Source organism: Alexandromys fortis, unplaced genomic scaffold, assembly GCF_014885135.2.
Source record: "Alexandromys fortis isolate MF-2015 unplaced genomic scaffold, M_Fortis_MF-2015_v1.1 scaffold_37, whole genome shotgun sequence".
NCBI classification, from domain to species: domain Eukaryota; kingdom Metazoa; phylum Chordata; class Mammalia; order Rodentia; family Cricetidae; genus Alexandromys; species Alexandromys fortis.
In genome coordinates this window covers 618,708-636,371 of record NW_026067914.1, presented here as the reverse complement: position 1 = coordinate 636,371, position 17,664 = coordinate 618,708, and the positions used below count along the sequence as shown (strand labels likewise).

Genomic DNA, 17,664 nt, shown 5'->3' with positions numbered 1-17,664 from the left:
CAAACAAACAACAAAATACTTACACTTGTAAACTTTAACTCTTTCATAAACATCTACAAAAATTTATTTCTTCTTTGCCAGCTTCTTTAATTATATGTTAGTGGAGAGGAAGATGGTTTGAATGTAACCACTTTGTTTCTTATATATTTTTGGTACATTGTAATTAATCTGATATTAAAAATAAATCTAGAATTATCTTTTATTTGTACTGTTCATGTGGGTTTCTGGAAGGAAAAAAAGAATTTACTATAAGCTGTAGGGGGAAATGCTTTTTTTCTAGTGCAGGGGTTCTCTGGGTTTAAATGATTTATTGTGGACGGTGAGGGGCCGCCTGTTGCCTGTGTATTACCGTGGGGAAACCAGCTTTCCTTGGGAGGTTGTCATGATCTTGGATAAACCACAGAATCATATATTCTATGGTTTGGGGGGTTAACGGTCTCCTTTTTCTGCAAATAACAGACTAGACTGCTAGCTCAGATCCCTTCCAACTCTCCCCCCCCCTCTGAAAATGGACACACCGGAATATCAGTTGAACAATATTCCCAGTGTTAAGACTTTCCATTTTGATTACTATGATTTGGCTGCATCACTATAATTGTAATTACAACTTTTTTTTCCATTTACTTTATGTGTTTGGATATTTTGCCTGCATGTATGTCTGCACACAATGCTCACAGAGGCCAAAAGAGGGCATCAGATGCCCTGGGTCTAGATAGTTGTGAGTGGCCATGTGGTTGTCAGCCAGGTTATTCACCCAGTCCTCTTATCCGATCATCACCCCAGCTCATGACTGTCAGTTTTATTTAGTCAGTTTGGCATGTTAGAATATGGATCCTTCAGCTTCTGTGAGCTGTTTGTCTCCTGTGCAGGCTGCTCTAGTTCTGGCAGTGTTCCTTTGGCCTCAGCCTCTCAAGGGCTGGGAATTCAGGAGTCAGCCGACACTCCAGCAGAAGCATTTGCATTCTTCGGTTCGCCTTGCTTATATGATGATAAAATTTTCCTGGCCTTCAGTTTCTTGATTAGAAAGTATCTGGAAGATTTTGTTAATTGTTTTCGATTAAAAACCATATACATATGTGCCAGGTATACAAGCACCAAGGACACAGCACATGGTTTTTGTTCCGTGCATTTTGAGTGAGTTGACACGAGGATGACCCTGAAGTTACAAAGGCTAGTTGGAGGCAAGTCACTGTGGTTAGTCACTCTTAAGAGATCCAATACTATTTTTATACTTTTAGTATTTTCTACTAGGTAAGAACAAAAACCTTAAAACTAAGACGGAAAGGATAGAGTTATTCAAGATATACTGTGTCAAACAGAAAAAACTCACAAAGAGCTTTAAGGTGTCCGTGGCCATAGGCAAGAATTAGCATTAATGGAATGTAAAGCGGTTTGAGTGCCTACTAAAATCCGGAAGAACTCTTAACACTTGTAAGAAGCGTCTCAAACTGAACTAAACTACCTACCACGTTTAGGGCGCGGGACACTGAAGGTACTTTAAAATGTGAGCTAGGAAAGATGTATCTGAGCTAAGACAAGCTGCAGGGTTAATATTCGTTACTCTATCTAGCACCTCGCGGACGGCCTAATTGTTCGTCTCGGAGGAGCTCGGATGAACCTCACCCATCCGCAGACTTCCGTTTCTGACCGCGGGACTACAGTCGTTTTATTTTTGGCAACCTCCTTCCTACAGGGCCAACAGCTGCAATCCTCTTTCCAGACCTTCTAAGCGGCCCGCTGCCGGCAAGTAACAGGGGCTGCAGGGGCTGCAGGGGCTGCATTCTCCCCGTGCCCACGGAGCCAGCCGCCGTCCCATTGGCTCAGCCTGGAGCATGGCCGGCTGCCGATTGGTTGAAAGAAGTAGGCGGGAGGGAGGTGTGCCCTGACGTCATATGGGCTCCCTCGCAGCACAGGATTGTGGGAGGGACGGGCTGCCGCGGAGGAACTAAATACCCGGAACGACCTTTGCGGGCCAGGACGGTCACCGCCCGGGGCCTATGTCTCCGCCCACCGGCCGCGAGGGCTCCGCCCCCGCCCCGCCAGCGAGGCCATCAGGTGATCGCAGGCCGCCGCGGTCACGTGGACGGGCCGGCGCGCCCCGAGCTGGCCATGGCGGCCGCGGTGTCCGGTGTGGTGAGGCGGGTGGAAGAGCTCGGGGACCTGGCTCAGGCCCACATACAGCACCTTAGCGAAGCCGCGGGGGAAGACGGTGAGGGAGCGCCGCAGAGGGAGGCGGGCGGACGGTGGGGAGACCCTCGGGCCCGCCGCGCTCGCTGGCCAGAAGGCGCGGCCTGCGCTCCTAGGCGGGGTCCCTGGTCCTGGCCCTCCGAGGGCTGGCGCTTCTGAGCCGGCCCCCATTGGGCAGTCATTTACCCTCTCCTCCGAAGTCGCGCTGCCTTGCAGCGGGCTTCACACGCCTTGAAACCCTGTTTACATCCGACCAGATGTGTAGTGTCGAATCTGCGCAAAGGCTAGACTCTGAGTAAAAGTACACACGGACGTTTTCCTGAATGCCTAACTGTTCCCAAATGAACGATGCTTTTTTTTTTTTTCATCCAGCAAATACAGAGAGGCGTGCATGACAGTTCACGTTCTCATTACTGCCTTGTAAATTTCCCCTTTGTGTTCAGTTCAAAATTCAGTTGTAAATAAACGGAATTTCACACAGTTGCCCTGGTGTAGTTGAAATGAGCTTCCCTCCACATCATCTCAGTCCTCGCCGAGCCTTGTGTATTCTGAGAAATGTCTTGAGATGTTTCCTCGGGAGGAAACAAAAATGGGATGCGAAACACATCGTTCTTTTGACATCGGAATCAGTTTGCTTTTTATAATTTCTCAGTTGCAATTGGTTCGGCAGTACTTCATTTGAATGTTGAGCCTTTACCGTGCACGAGCCTTAAAATACTTGTAGCTAGACTCATACATTTTCCCAAGTGATTGAATAGTTGGTATATTTACAGAATCGGTTCTGCAATTAAATGGCCCACTTTCAATGAAGAACATTTGCTGGAGTATTTCTACGCCGGACGGTGTTCTTCAGTGTCCCACACACCACACTGAGGCTATGTCTTTTGGTTTGTGGCAAGTGAAACAGGCTTCAGTAGTGACTTGCCTAGTCTATATCCAGGTTTCTTTTAATTCTAGCTTTATTTGGATCATCCCAGAGCACAAATAATTTTTATTCTCTTATTGCTGAACCCAACAGTCTTTCATATTTTCTTTTGAAAGAATTCTGTGATCCTATGTAGAGGATACCTGGAAAGAAAAATTGAGTGTTTCATAGTTTTGGAGTCTTTATACATCTGAAATTTTACTTAATCCACAGCCATAGCTGTCCACTTTGTGAGCTCCTAGTCAGTGTTGAAGTTAATTTTACCAGATATTTACTAATAGAACTTACATGTATTTAAATTATACTTGACCCTTTTCCATACGACAAAAACAAAACACATTGGAAACTTATCCTTTAGCCTAACATTTTTTTATTAAGTCGTCAGTATTGAGAGTTTCTATTCAAACTAGGTTATATAAGGCCCATCTTCATTTCACTTAAGAATGCTCTTCGTGTTTGTGGCCATTTATTTTATTTTTTTTCTGATTGTTAGCAGTATAATACTGTCTTGTATGGAATTAGACCATAAGAAGGATATTTTCCAGAGATCATGTGAGTCACTTTTCTCTCTTGTCTTGCCAGTTTACTTTAAGTATTTCTAGCTAAAGGGAATGTGTTTTTATGGACTTTTCTAGCTATGCCAGCACCACACCCCTCCTATGGTAACAACTATAACATCTTGCTTCAGCAATGACTTGGTTCAATACAAGTCTCGGCATTTACTATAATCTAAGCATGTCGGGAGTGCAGCATTCCATACTATTTGGGTTCACAGTAGAATCTTGTGTTCTGAGTTGGTTGGTTGGTTCTTTTGGGCCAAGGAGAGATAGGAAGAGACCTAAGTAGATAGCATTCAGTGTAGGTGAATAGTGATCTTACAGCAACAAAAATTCCTCTAAAGCTATAGTTTAGTTTTTTTTTTTTTTTTTTAAATCGGAAAGCTAAAGGGTGTTATATAACTGCCAGCTGCCATACCTGATGGGGTTTTTATTCTAACACTGAATAACTTATCTCTTTATGTAACTGCAGAGGCTGGATCAGATGAGACCACACCAACTACTACATTGTCCACTGGCAAATGGTTAGAAATGGTCCTGTGTTTCAGATAAGAGGCCTAGAGACTTTAGTGTCTTGTACTGTGGTATGCATATATACATTTTACTACTGAAGTGAAATTTGAGGGAGGATAGTGTCTTTGGGACCCACAAAGTCTGAAATCAGAAGTCAAGAAAATGTGGTAGTGATGGGGAGATGGTGAAGGTTGGAAAGTTGGGTAAATTGTGATAAAGTGTATTGAGGTAGTAGAAGGTTTGTTTGTTGTTGGTTTTGTTTGTTTTTCTGTAGGTTTTGAAGGAATGAGGTAGTTTGCCCCATACCAAAATTTTAAAGGAATAAGATAGCTCTCTAGATTATAATTGGAGCTATAGCAACTAAAAATGGAAGTATGTTAGAGTTGTTTACAGTCTGATATTTTCACAAAGATTTGGCCAATTAATCTTTTAGGAAACATTTGCAATTGCATTTATGAAGTTACATGCATTCAGTGGAAGCTCTTTCTGCAAATTTGTGGATTTTGCATTCCCATAAAGGTTGTAAATTTATTAAGTATTTTGCGTATTTCTACATTGCAAAAAATATAATAACCTGAAAGCTACATAGATGGCTCAGAAGGTAAAGCACATGTTGTGTAGTGTGGTGAACTGCTGTAAATGTGAGTTGTAGCGGGCCACATTTAATCCCAGTGTCCTCCGGGTAAGTTGACCAGCTAGACCAGCAGAATCGCACGCTCCTTGTACAAGTGAGAGGCCTTGCCTCAATATGTAAGGTAAGGAATGATTGAGGAAAACATCTTTTTTATTGTTGTTATTGGTTTTTCAAGACAGGGTTTCTCTGTAGCTTTGGAGCCTGTCCTGGAACTAGCTCTTGTAGACCAGGCTGGCTTGAACTCACGGAGATCCATCTGCCTCCTGAGTGCTGGGATTAAAGCCGTGTGCTACTACCACCTGGCTTGAGGAAGACATCTTGATGTCAGTCTTTGCCCTCCACGTGCATCCTGCATGTGTGTGCTCATGTGTGTAAACAAGCATACATATGCATGTACACTACACATAACATACCAAGAAAGAGTGAGCTGTATACTTAATTCCTTAATAAAGTCTTTTAAGAATGCTATTTCTAAATTTAAGAAATAGCAACAGTGAATTAAAAAAAAACTTTAAGCCTTTGCTTTGAAGAATAAATTAATTTCATTGTGATTGGGTTTTATGTATGAAATAATATTTTAGGTAAGAAATTGCTATCTTTCCACAGTATAGTTTCTTTATATCATTTCTGTTACATAGTACTTTTTTTGTTTAAAATGCCCTTTGGATTTATGTAAAATAATCATGTTTTTATTACTTTCAGATCACTTTTTAATTCGGGCCTCTGCAGCTCTAGAAAAATTGAAACTCTTGTGTGGAGAAGAGCAAGAATGTTCAAATCCGTCAAATCTTTTGGAACTGTACACACAGGTACTAACACAAATGTGATGTCTGGCTTTACTGAGGGTGTGTTTAATGCACACTTTCATGTGGACGTGGAGACTTGTGGACTTGTGTGTATTCACGTGGAGATCAGAGGTTGATGTCAGGTGTTTTCTTCAGTCACGCTCCATCTTGATTTTTGGGACAAGGTCTCTCGTTGAACCGTAACTTATGAATTCAACTGGGCCAGCTGGCCAGCCAGTGAGTGCCAGAGAAGTACTTTCTTAGCCTGCCCAGTGCTGGGATTACAGGTGCCCAATGCCAGGCTCAGCTTCTTACATGGGTGCTGAGGATCTAAAGTCAGGTCCTAATGTTCGCATCAAATACTTCATTGACTGAGCCATCTTTCTCAGTCCCTGAACTCTGGCATTTTGATATCAGATTATTTAAATGCTAGGCTTCCAAAGGTTATATAAATAAATAAAATCAAATTTTATTTATAAACTTGTTTATAAATAAAATTAAATTAATTGTAAAGCATTGAATTTTGCTAAAAAGAAAAAAAACTGCAGTTTGAAAGGAGTAAGATTCATTAGATACGTAAAGAAAAATACTGCTATTAAAATAATTATTGATAACTAATCAGAATTCTAGAAATTAATGCCTAATTTTCTTCCCTGGAATTCACTTTTTCTTAGGATGATTCTCACAGTAAACATGATTGCTGTGCTGTCATCATATGCATTCGTGACGTTTTTCTGTTACTTTTTGCTTTCTGTCTTCGGTAGGGTTTCTATTGCTGTGAAGAGTTACCCTGACCACAACAACTTTTGTAAAAGAAAAACATTAATTGGGGTGGCTCACAGTTTCAGAGGTTTAGTCCATTATCACATGGCAGGACATGGTGGCATGCAGGCAGACGTGGTATTGGAGAAGCTGAGAGACCTACACTGCTGGCAACATGAAGTAGTCTAAGGACTGGGCATGGCTTGAGCACATATGAGAACTCAAAGTCTACCTCCACAGTGACACACTTCTTCCAACAAGGCCACACCTACTGTAACAAAGTCACACCTCCTAAGAGTACCACTCTCTATTGGGGCCATTTTCTTTCAAACAACCACACCTTCCTTTTGGGTGGTATATGCTTTCTTGGTCTTTCCAAACAAGCTGACATCTGAATGAACTGTATGCCATTATAGTAATTGATACTTGAATAGCACTTTATAGTTGGCAAAGTGCTCTCGTATGCCCTTTCTTGATTGCTAAGAGAGTAAAGATAAAGTAGTTATGAAAAATGGAGGACTTGGTTAAGTTTGGAAAGTGCACATTTGTAGCACTGTGCTTCTTCATAGGAGGTACATAAGAGTGTTACTGCCTCCAAGCATGACTGACTTAGCCTATAGTAGCTAAACCCTAAGAACTAACTTGGAAGTCTCTAGCTCTTCAGAAAACTTTTCCCTCTTGTCTGCTATGGTGAGTATTCTGCTTGTCTTTCACATGAGGATCCTCTAAATACTGAACTTCTCCCAATACAGCAGAATATCTAGGGATACAGACTTAGATTTCCCATGCCTTGAACTCTGCTCATGACTCTGATTCCTTAGCTTCCTCTGTAAGATGCTCATGGCTCTGAATCAAGATTGTAAGAAGCCTGATCTCTCTGCCCTTGGGGATAAGGCTTAGGCCTTATTACTTAAGTATCACAAATTGTGCTTGTAGTGTTTCATGTGTTTTACATATTCATTTTACTCTTAAAGAAAGGAACTTTGAAAGGTACTGGCTTGTCCATGGTTAGTTTTGTGACCAGTAGAAAAACTACCACTGTAACCCAGTTTCCAGCAGATTAAAATAAGTAAGAGGACTAAGGAGTTTTAAGGTCTTACAGGCTGCTGGGGACTCAGTGTTAGAAGTGCACACATTGATGGCATACTTCATTTATGTGGTGGCAGGGTGTATGCTCTCAAATACTGGCTGTATATTTGGGAACACAAATCCCCCAAAGATTCAGCATTAAAAAGTAGAATTAGACTATAAAACTTCAGGTATTTATAAATTATCTGGGAATTATACAGATATGAACAGCAAATAATAATTGATTACATTTTCATAATTATGACATGTTAATTGAAACATGAATCTTCATTTACTTCTTGAGACAGTAATCCTTTTGGTGCCTGAACATTTTGCTTCCTTTCAAATTTAAATACAGTGCTGACATGGTTGAGTGTCTAATAAAGGCTAAACACTTTGCTATCCTGTAAAGTTTCATCTTTTACATATACTTTTTTTGTTGTTGTTTTAAGGCCATATTAGACATGACATATTTTGAGGAGAATAAGCTAGTAGATGAAGATTTTCCTGAAGACTCTTCTCCCCAGAAAGTAAAAGAGCTTCTCAGTTTTCTTTCAGAACCAGAAATTTTAGTTAAAGAAAACAATATGCATCCCAAGGTAAGTGCTGTGCACATGCAGATCATAACAGAACATTGTCACATTGTCTTGCCACTGTTCTGCTCTTTTGTTTGTTTTTGTTTTTCAAGACAGGGTTTCTCTGTGTGGCTTTGGTATGCTCTTTAGACTATATTTTTGATGCTTGTGAATGTATCCTTGTTTTAAGTTAAGATTAAAAGAAAGAGGTTTGCTGAGCTTGGATTCACATGCTTTATTCCTATCACTTGGGAGGCAGAGGCAAGGGGATCTGTGAGTTTGAGGCCAATCTGGCCTACATAGTGAGTTCCAAGCCAGCCAAGACTATTTAGGAAGATCTTGTTTCAAAGTGGATGGGGAAGCCGGGAGGTAGTGGCACACGTCTTTAATCCCAGCACTTGGGAGGCAGAGTCAGGTGGATCTCTGTGAGTTCGAGACCAGCCTGGTCTACAAGAGCTAGTTCCAGAACAGGCTCCAAAACCACAGAGAAACCCTGTCTCGTAAAAAAAAAAAAAAAAAAAAAAAAAAAAAAGTGGATGGGGATTGGGGGAGAGGAGGTTAATACTCTAGACCATGATCAGAAAAGTGTATTTTATGAACTACTTTCAGAATATTTATATAATGGAATTTTAATTGTATTGCATACAGAATCCTTTTCTAACACAGATATTTCCTTGTCATCTTTACTTTTGCAAGCACTGTTTTTTGACAGTCATAAAATCTAATTGTCTTTATTGCCTTTTTTTTTTTTTCTTTAGAGTTTTGAGACAGAGTCTCACTGTGTAATACTGGCTGCCCTTGAACTCTGTAGACTAGGCTGGCCTTAGACTCACAGAAATCCACCTGCCTCCACCTCCTAAGTACTGGAATAAAAACCATGTGCCACCATGCCCAGTCCTTACTGTCTGTTTAAATCCTGACCCTGGTGAACATTGCCACCTTTTTTACTGGCACTGATCCTTTGTCTCCTACATGTTCTTTTCGCCATCTTTAGAAGTTTTTGCTTGCTCTTTGCCAGAACTCTTCTCTTCTTCATTGTAGAGACAGGCATTGCCCAAGGATGTCTCCTTCATGCTTTGATATCTCTGATCTGTCTCTAATGTCCTGTTCACATGCTTTGTTAACAGCCTTCTCTAGTTGGCCTTATGTATCTAGGTATCTAGTCCTGGGTTATCCCCCCCCCCTTTTTTAAACATGTATTTGTGGGTACAATGTGTGCATGCTCATGTGTGTGCCACAGTACACGTATGGAGGTCAGAGGACAACTTGCAGGAGTCAGTGTTCTTCTTCCACCATATGGGCTCTGTGATTGAATTCAGGTTTCAAGTTGTGGCAACAAGTACCATTACCTGCTGAGCCTTCTTGCTGGCCCTGCTGGATACTATTTCAAGTAAATGATTTCTTGTATTTATGTGCCTGTTGACCATCTATCTAAATACCTTCTTGGCTTTATGTATTCATTAGGACAGGCTTTCTGGTAGAGCAATAACCCCAAGATTTAAAGACCATACCACTATAAACATTTTGGTTTATTTAAGTTATTTTTTCATATATAGCTTTTCATTATTCTAGCAAATTAATTCTTATTCTTTTCTGTAGTTCCTATTTCTTTCTAGAAAAATAGATATTATCTTGACTCAAAGTCTTCCTAAAAAGGGTATCTTTTTAATGAGAATGGATTTTGCATTTTTCCAAGTAATAGTAGGGGAATTTTCTACTATCATATTTCAACTTAATTTTTAATACTACTTGAAATTAAAGAGTTATTTTGCTGTATATATACCAACAGATGACAATATTTCTACTTAATTCAAGCATAAGCATTTCTCTGTAACCTAATCTGGACACATTCTGTGAAATGAGAATGCTTTTAGTTGCTTAATTTTCTTTAGAAGTTTGATTTTGTAAATGTATGGCTTTTTTGTGGATATGCCTTTTGTGTTTCTTTTCAGCTGTGCGATTTGCTTGGGGATGAGCTACTGGAATGCCTCTCCTGGAGACGAGGAGCCCTGTTGTACATGTACTGTCACTCTCTGACTAAGAGAAGGGAGTGGCTCCTGAGAAAGTCTAACTTGCTCCAGAAGGTAAGAAACAATTTCATTTATGATCTTGATTGTTAGCTTTACAGACTTTAGAACATTTTATAACAACAGTAGTGAAATCAGAGGTTCTGGGCTAGTAGACCGATGTTTTAGGTTCACAGGCTGTGTTCTTGGGATTTCTGTAAAGACTAAGATGATACATGAAAGAACAGCATTTGGAGACTACTACATGTGTTTCTCAGGTTCTTGAGTTTTATTTTTGTTTGAATATAAGATAAAGCTGTTAATTTCTAAATATTTTCTTTGGTGAAAGAAGTTTTGTTTTGTGTGTCTCTTTGTAAGCAAGGTAATCCTGAGAAGCCTGTAGGACCCTGTTCCTAAAACAATATGACACTGTCTGTTCTAACAATTTTTATTCCAAAGACATGAATCTTAGTATTGTGTCACTAAGAATTCCAGCTCAGTCAAAATGTACCCATAGTTTACATAGTCTTGGAAATGGGAAGTCATACTTTTAGGTAGAAAAAATTAGTTATATCTGAATCATAAAACAGGCTAAAATATAGTTCGCTATATTTCAATATATAGTTCAATATAGGACACTTGTCTAGCATTCATGATGCCCTAGGTTAAGTACCAAGTACTGCAAAACAAACAAAACTCCATATTTATTTTTAAAGGTTTTTTGAATTCATGTTTACAACATTCATCCTTTGATAACATTTTTTTAATAACTTCATTGCTGCAACTTGTATTTGTGGTTGATATTTACTCCTTGTTCCATATTCATTATTTGGGAGGGTTTACTTATATTACAACAGTCTCAGGGTGATAAGTCTTTATGCCACTGGAATATCATAGTAATTATATGTACTTCTGTATCGGTCCATTTATCCTTGAGTAAAGAATGAGGCAGAAAGTACTTGTTTATAGTTCTGTGCATAATGCTATAATTTATTTGATTTCTTTATTTAGTACCTTGTTGATGGGATCAATTACTTGCTGCAGATGCTAAATTATCGATGCCCTATCCAGTTAAATGAAGGTGTTTCTTTCCAAGACCTAGACACAGCTAAATTACTGAGTACAGGTAAGGTGATTTCTTGTTAACATTTCTAAGTGAAGTTTTCTTTTTTTTTTTTTTTAAGGTTTTAGAAAGCTTGCTAACTACTTTCATTGAAATTTCATACGAGATTTAAAATGAATGCAATGTAGAAAAACACTTAAAACATGTTTAGTTTTAGCTAGATGTATTGGCACAAGTCTTTATAAAAATCCCAGTACTCAAGAAGCAAAGGCATAAGAAATTGTGAGTTCAAGATCAGCTTGTTCTGTATAGTGAGTTCCAGGACAGTCAGAGTTACATAGTAAGATGTGAGATGTGTATGTGTGTGTGTGTGTGTGTGTGTAGTTTTGCTTTTATTCATGTATTCATGTGTGAGTGAATTTATGTGCATGTATGTAGGTACCCATGGAGGTCAACAGGATGCAGAACCTGGAGTTAATTTGGAAGAGTTAATGTATCATGTTACTTTTGTTTTGACAAGAACTAGATTTGGCTATTAAAACCATACTAGAAGTAAGCTTTAAAGGAGATAGACTTTTAGGGCTTTTTGTGTGCTAATTGTACTTGATAGGTAGAAATTGCTTTACACATAGAAAATAGAATGTGTGTTCCTACTACTCCTGGTCTACCTAGATCTCTTATTCTAAGTCTAATTTGTCTTTATAACAAATTAACATGCTTTGACCTTAAATATTTAATTGCAAAATTTCTGGGAATAATGTTAAAGGAATAGTCATCTTTTGATGGAAATTGTCCTGGTATTCTTTTTTCCTAGTGATACAAAGCAACTTGGATATCTTTAGCATCTGTGATAGTTTAGAATTGTATGGCCTACCAAACGCATGATAATACATAAGACTGTTAGTGTACTCAAATATAAGATGTATTATAACAATATAGTTATATCACTGATCCTAGAGCATCCTTCAAAATAAACTTTGTGTTCATGGATGCAGTTCAGAAAATTTATGAGAGTTCTGAAGTTATGTACAGCATTTAGGCTATAATCTAGAAGGGTTCCACCAGTGAAATTAAATCTCAAAGAAGGTCCTAAAGAGGCCTCATAGAAATGTTAAGAATAACTAAATTGTAATTTAAAATATTATTTGACAATAGTCTGCTTTGTTTGGGGAATTTCTTATCTAGGTAAAAGACACAGCATTGATTTAGTTAGAATTGTGCTAGTGATAGTGGGCTTTTCTGAGCATTAGTAAATGGTATGAAAAATGTTTATTGCTAAAGACATTATGAGTTTTTCAATAGCCGATGTTGCTTTCTATAAACTTAACTCTAATTTCAAAATAAATGACCTTCCCAGGAATATTTAGTGATATTCATGTGCTGGCTATGATGTACAGCGGAGAAATGTGCTACTGGGGATTAAAGCATTGCACAGATCTACAGTCAGAAAATAATGAAGTTGATACTGATGTTTTTGGAGCAAGTTGCACCACACACAAAGAGCCTTTAGATTTCCGAGAAGTAGGAGAAAAAATTTTGAAGAAGTATGTGTCGGTGTGTGAAGGACCTCTGAAGGAGCAGGAGTGGAACACGGCGAATGCTAAGCAGATCCTGAGCTTCTTTCAGCAGCGCTGTAGCTAGGTGCTCGTCTGTCCTCACTGCTTGGAGGAAGATGAGATGGAAAAGACGGCTTGAGGAGAGGCGGTGTCTACACTGACCCTGAGTACGTACACTACGTAAAGATGCCCAGCATGGCTGCCCTGCTCTAATGCTGTCACCATTCATTTATAGTCCTAAATCTGTGAAAAAGTAGTCTCTCCCTTCCAAAATAGCATATATGTTATTCTAACTGAACTGAACTGCATACAATCCTGCCACTGGTGAGGAGGACCCCAGTTATATTTCACTGTGGTAAAATATATGTAACACAAATCTGCATAGTTCAAAGATGAAAATCAGTTTTCTTCTTGTTTCAGATATATAGATCAGTATAAATGTAGGCAATTAAAAGATTATAACTATATTTAGATTTCATTTCCAGTAATCTAAATGGCAAAAGATTTTAGGAATGAACCATTGTATTTATTTTGCCATGTATTACTAATAATACTTAAATTATTGACTTACTTTATAAATTATTTTTCTTATTTTGTTTAAAACAAAAACTGCATGGTTTCTCCAATAATGAAGATAAAAATCAGTGTAAATGATTCTGTCAGTTCAGATGCTTTTAGGGCACATCTTTGCATATAATGAACTTTACATATATAATGAACTTTTAGGGCACATCTTTGCATATAATGAACTTTACATATGTTTTGCCTTTATTAGGATTGAAATGCTGATGGCCAGAGAGCCTAGTTTGCAGTCTTGCTCACCATCTTTCTGCCTACCTCAACTCCTGTTGTCTTGGGATAGTCTGTATGATGATCCCTTCTGATGCACTAGACTTCTGTCCCAATGACATCTTTACATTCCAGTAATTTCTGCTCCTGCACCTTGTGCATTAGCCATACTCAGTTTCTCTTTCTAAAATCTTAAGTTTCAGTAACTGATAACAATTCTCCGCTTTTCAGCTTTTAAAATTTCCTTGTTTTTATTGGTTTCTCTCTATTTTTATTCTACAGCTTTTATCCTTTTTATAGGTTTCTTTCTTGACTGTTCTTCTGACTCTTAGTGAGCCTCTTTCATGCTTTCTTTGCCCTGCATTTCATGGGACGTCATCTGAACTACTCTCCCCCATTATTTCCTCTTCTGTCTTATCTGGTAGTGTTGTCCTTAGCTGGCTTTCAACACTGTATTAATCTTCCATCAGCTGTTTATTCTTAGGAGACTTAGTTATGTGGAAGGCATGTAGTCTTTCAGAGTGTGTTTCTACATGCGTGACTTCACTTAGAAGAATGTTGACTGTAAGCAACGAAGGTGCCTGTCCTTTCCCCCTGTGGCAGAGTCAAATTCATTAGTCACCTCTGCTGCTGTTCTTTTAAATTCTGAAGGAGTCAACTTATATTTACTCATTTTTCCGTTTTAAAGAAAAATAGGTTGCCTATTTCTTGATGACCAATCTTTTCTAGTTCCTTGTTTTCTTGTTGTTTCTCACTTTCTGTCTTCATGTAAGTTCTGTTCTTTCTCTTTCTTGCTTTTTACTCCAAATGCTCATGCTAAAGAATATCTTTCACAGCCATTTGGCTTGCAGTGCCCATAATATCAGGCTGATTTCCCTGCCAGGAACTTGAGCCCCAGTCTCCTTGCTTCCTCTGAAGTTTATTTCCAGCTGCCTATTAAATACTGACTGCACAAAAAAAAAAAAAAAAAAAAAAAAAAATACTGACTGCACAGTAATTTTAAGTTCAGTATGAGCAAAAGACAGATACTTCATTTTTAATGGAAAATCTTCTCTGCTTCACTCCCCCGCCCCGCAGTTTTGTGTAGTTTTTCAGGAAGAGAAACAGAAGGTTTACCTTCCCAGCCTCATTTCTATACTCACTCTGATTTGTCTTCTAGATCAATATTTTTTCAAACATCAAAATTACAGGCTCCTTTTTGATCAACAAAATTCTGAATAGGCAATGGTAGCTAGGGGAGATTCCTCCATCCCTGCTTCAACTCCTGGCATATCTTTATAAAACCAAGATTTTTATGTTTCCTAGCATTTTAGCAAGTTTTATTATGAAAATACTTTGGCTTTCTAAAACTAAATAATCTTTAATGTGATTTTTAGAAGCACAGACTTTTTCAGTGGGTCATAGTCAATTAATCAAGTTCTTCCAGTACTTTCCCAATGCACTTATGTGTAGACACCATTATTTCCAGGCCTTTCTTTGTGGTCAGGTAAATAATTTACTTGTATGATGTACTTTTAGTAATACTGTGTGTCCAGAGGCTGTTTTCAGCCCTTTCCAGTAGAGATTATATATTCCTTCATATTTTCTGTCTTCCTTTTCCCACATTACCACAGCACAATGTGTTGTAATTATTTTTCTTACTATTAAATGAACTTCATATCTTAAAATTTTACCTTTGCACATACTGTTCATTGCATGGTAGGTAGTTATGTTTTTTGAATTAATGAGGCATGATTTGAAATGCCAAATTTTGCACAAAAGCGTTGCTGCTATTGCATTCCAAACTGCCATGCCCTCTATACCAGTGGTTCATACATCAAAAAGGAAGATATATTCCTCAGAAGAGTAAAGTGTTACTTGGATACTAAACCTGAGAAAACAAGACCTTGTCTTCAGAAGCTGAGAACTTCATGTTTTGCCTTTATTACCTTTGTGGACTCACTGGTTGGTACAATTATGAGGGTATTCTTGGGTGCTTTTGTATAATTTACTCCCTCCCCCAAACAATTGGAGAACAATTTGTAGACCATAATAGTTGCAGTACTTTTTACTGTGGTATTATAAATGAACAACACATTTTGTATTCATTTAATCTTGATGAGTAAATTCTTTTATGTAGAATGAAGTAACCTCAAAATACCAAATATTCCACATATGGACAATAGTTAAGCCTCCAATCGATTTTTTCAACAACTGTTGTATGCCTACTACATGCCATGTCTTGTCCTAGGCACCCAGGATATAGCTTTGGAAACACTATCATCCATCAGTGGATGAGGAATATACAGCATGTCAAGGGATAATGCTTTTGAGCATGAGGTAGGGTGTAAGGGACAAGTGTGACTTGGAGATGGGTGCTGTTTTATTTAGAGTGATGAGAACGGCACATCTAAGCACCTGTCTTCAATTTCCATCCTGTTATTTAGATACCTTGTATATTCAGTACCCTCAAAGATTTTCTTAGGGAATTCACCACCTACAACCTTCTCACTTTTGCTGCCTTGAATGGACTTCTTATCAGTGGCATTCCTAATGTCTACTGCCTAAAGGCCTTGGCATTTTATTCATTCCAAGTAGTTTTCCTACTACCTTCCAGTTCCCTTTTCTGTCTTCTGTCCACAGAAGCCAAACTCTGTAGTTTCTTTAATATCACTTCCATATATATTTAGAACACAATATGAGGTAACATAGTTTGGGAATATTACATTAAGAGGTACTTAATATGTCACAATTAATGTATACATTATTCAGGCTGATGTTCAGTGGGTTTTGTTTTCCTACTTCTAGTGAAAAATCACTTTATCTTCAGTTGGAATTCGCTGCTATTTACTAAGATGTAAAATGCTATAGGATTTCCCATAATCCTTAAATGTTTATCCTTAAATGTATGAATTTTCTGATATGGATCGGGCTGTGAGACTTGAATGTGAGTTTGAGGCCAGCCTGGTCTACAAAGGAAGTTTCAGGACAGCTAGGGCTATTACACAGAAACCCTGTGTCATAAAACAAAAACAACAACAACAAAAAGACTAAGAGACTGTCTCTTACTATGATTATAGGCTTTTTGGCTACTGTGTATTATTTGGTGTTAAGGCACATATGGCATTCCCTTGTCTTTTGCATACAGTAGAGTGAGGTAAGAGTCATGACTAAAAGCCCACCATAAAGTTACATTCCTGGTGTTACAGCCTTGCTGTCAGTGCTCTGATCTTCATTAAAATGTATGAGCTGTGTGTGAAGTTGTTGTCTGACTTATTCATGACACTTTAAAAACCCACTGCTACTAACATGGTCTGCTTTAGATTGCTTGTATCCTTGGTCCGTCTTTTAGGGTCCCTTTTGTAACTATGAGGATAACCCATCTGCCACAGAATCCAGGATTCCATAGTTCTCTAGTATTACTTACCCTGAGTTCTTTTAATATAAAATGAAATACATTATGGAAGTATTATATTAACATAAGCTTAATATAGCCGGAATTAAAAGTATTCATTATATACTTATGCTGGTGTTGAGTAGTTTTGTTTTTGCGATTTTTAGTGACATTTTCCAACTACAGTGTTTTGGAACATGATTAATAAAATAAAACCATATTCCTGTACTTGTTTCTTGTTTTCTTTTATATTTTATTCTTGCATCAGAATAAAAACATTTCCTCTCAGTTTGCTGTCCTGATTTTTGAATGCTTTTTTTCTGGTCCTAATAACTTTCAGACAGGTTAGCATAATGATTCAGATAGTGAGTTCTGGAGCTAGAAGGCCTGAATTAATTCACAACCCTGCCATCGTAACTGTAATCCTATGTAAATTACTAAGTCTTTTTGGCTTTTAATATTCTATTTCTTTTTATTATTTTTAAGTATGTTGAAATGGTGCATTTCTGTGCTCATGGCCCGCAGAGGCTAGAGGCTTCAGATCTCTGGAGCTAGAGTTTCAGGTGATGTGAGTCAACTGGGGTGGGTGTTAGGATTCCAACTTCCCTCCTCTGCAAGAGCAGGAGGAACTCCTAACCACTGATCCACCTCTCCAGCCCATTAATCTTACTTTCCACAAATATTTCTATAAGGAATCTGAATTCTCCTCATTCAATAGATAATTCACATTTCCTTGTAATACAAGAACAGTGGCATTTTGTTTCTTCATGCTTAACTGACTTAGTTTCTCATGCTAATTTTCTTTCTATGAAAATAAAACAACGTAGGGAGGAGAAATGCCATATAAGTAATTCTTACGTTTTCCTGATGA

At 38.2% G+C, this 17,664-nt stretch overlaps 1 protein-coding gene across 2 annotated transcripts; it reads left to right on the top strand.

Annotated features, from left to right (window-relative positions):
• Positions 1-2,068: 2,068 nt before the first annotated feature.
• On the top strand, positions 2,069-17,081 carry Rimoc1 (RAB7A interacting MON1-CCZ1 complex subunit 1). 2 transcript variants are annotated; one of them, XM_050139052.1, is made up of 7 exons: positions 2,079-2,209; positions 4,142-4,193; positions 5,519-5,625; positions 7,884-8,030; positions 9,959-10,090; positions 11,024-11,138; positions 12,433-17,081. In XM_050139052.1, the coding sequence occupies exons 2-7, from the start codon at positions 4,154-4,156 to the stop codon at positions 12,714-12,716; spliced, it is 825 nt and encodes a 274-aa protein (XP_049995009.1). In that variant the 5' UTR covers positions 2,079-2,209; positions 4,142-4,153; the 3' UTR covers positions 12,717-17,081. The 2 variants fall into 2 exon arrangements, with proteins under 2 accessions (XP_049995008.1, XP_049995009.1); XM_050139051.1 differs by lacking the exon at positions 4,142-4,193 and having other exon boundaries at positions 2,069-2,209.
• The last annotated feature ends 583 nt before the right edge of the window (positions 17,082-17,664 follow it).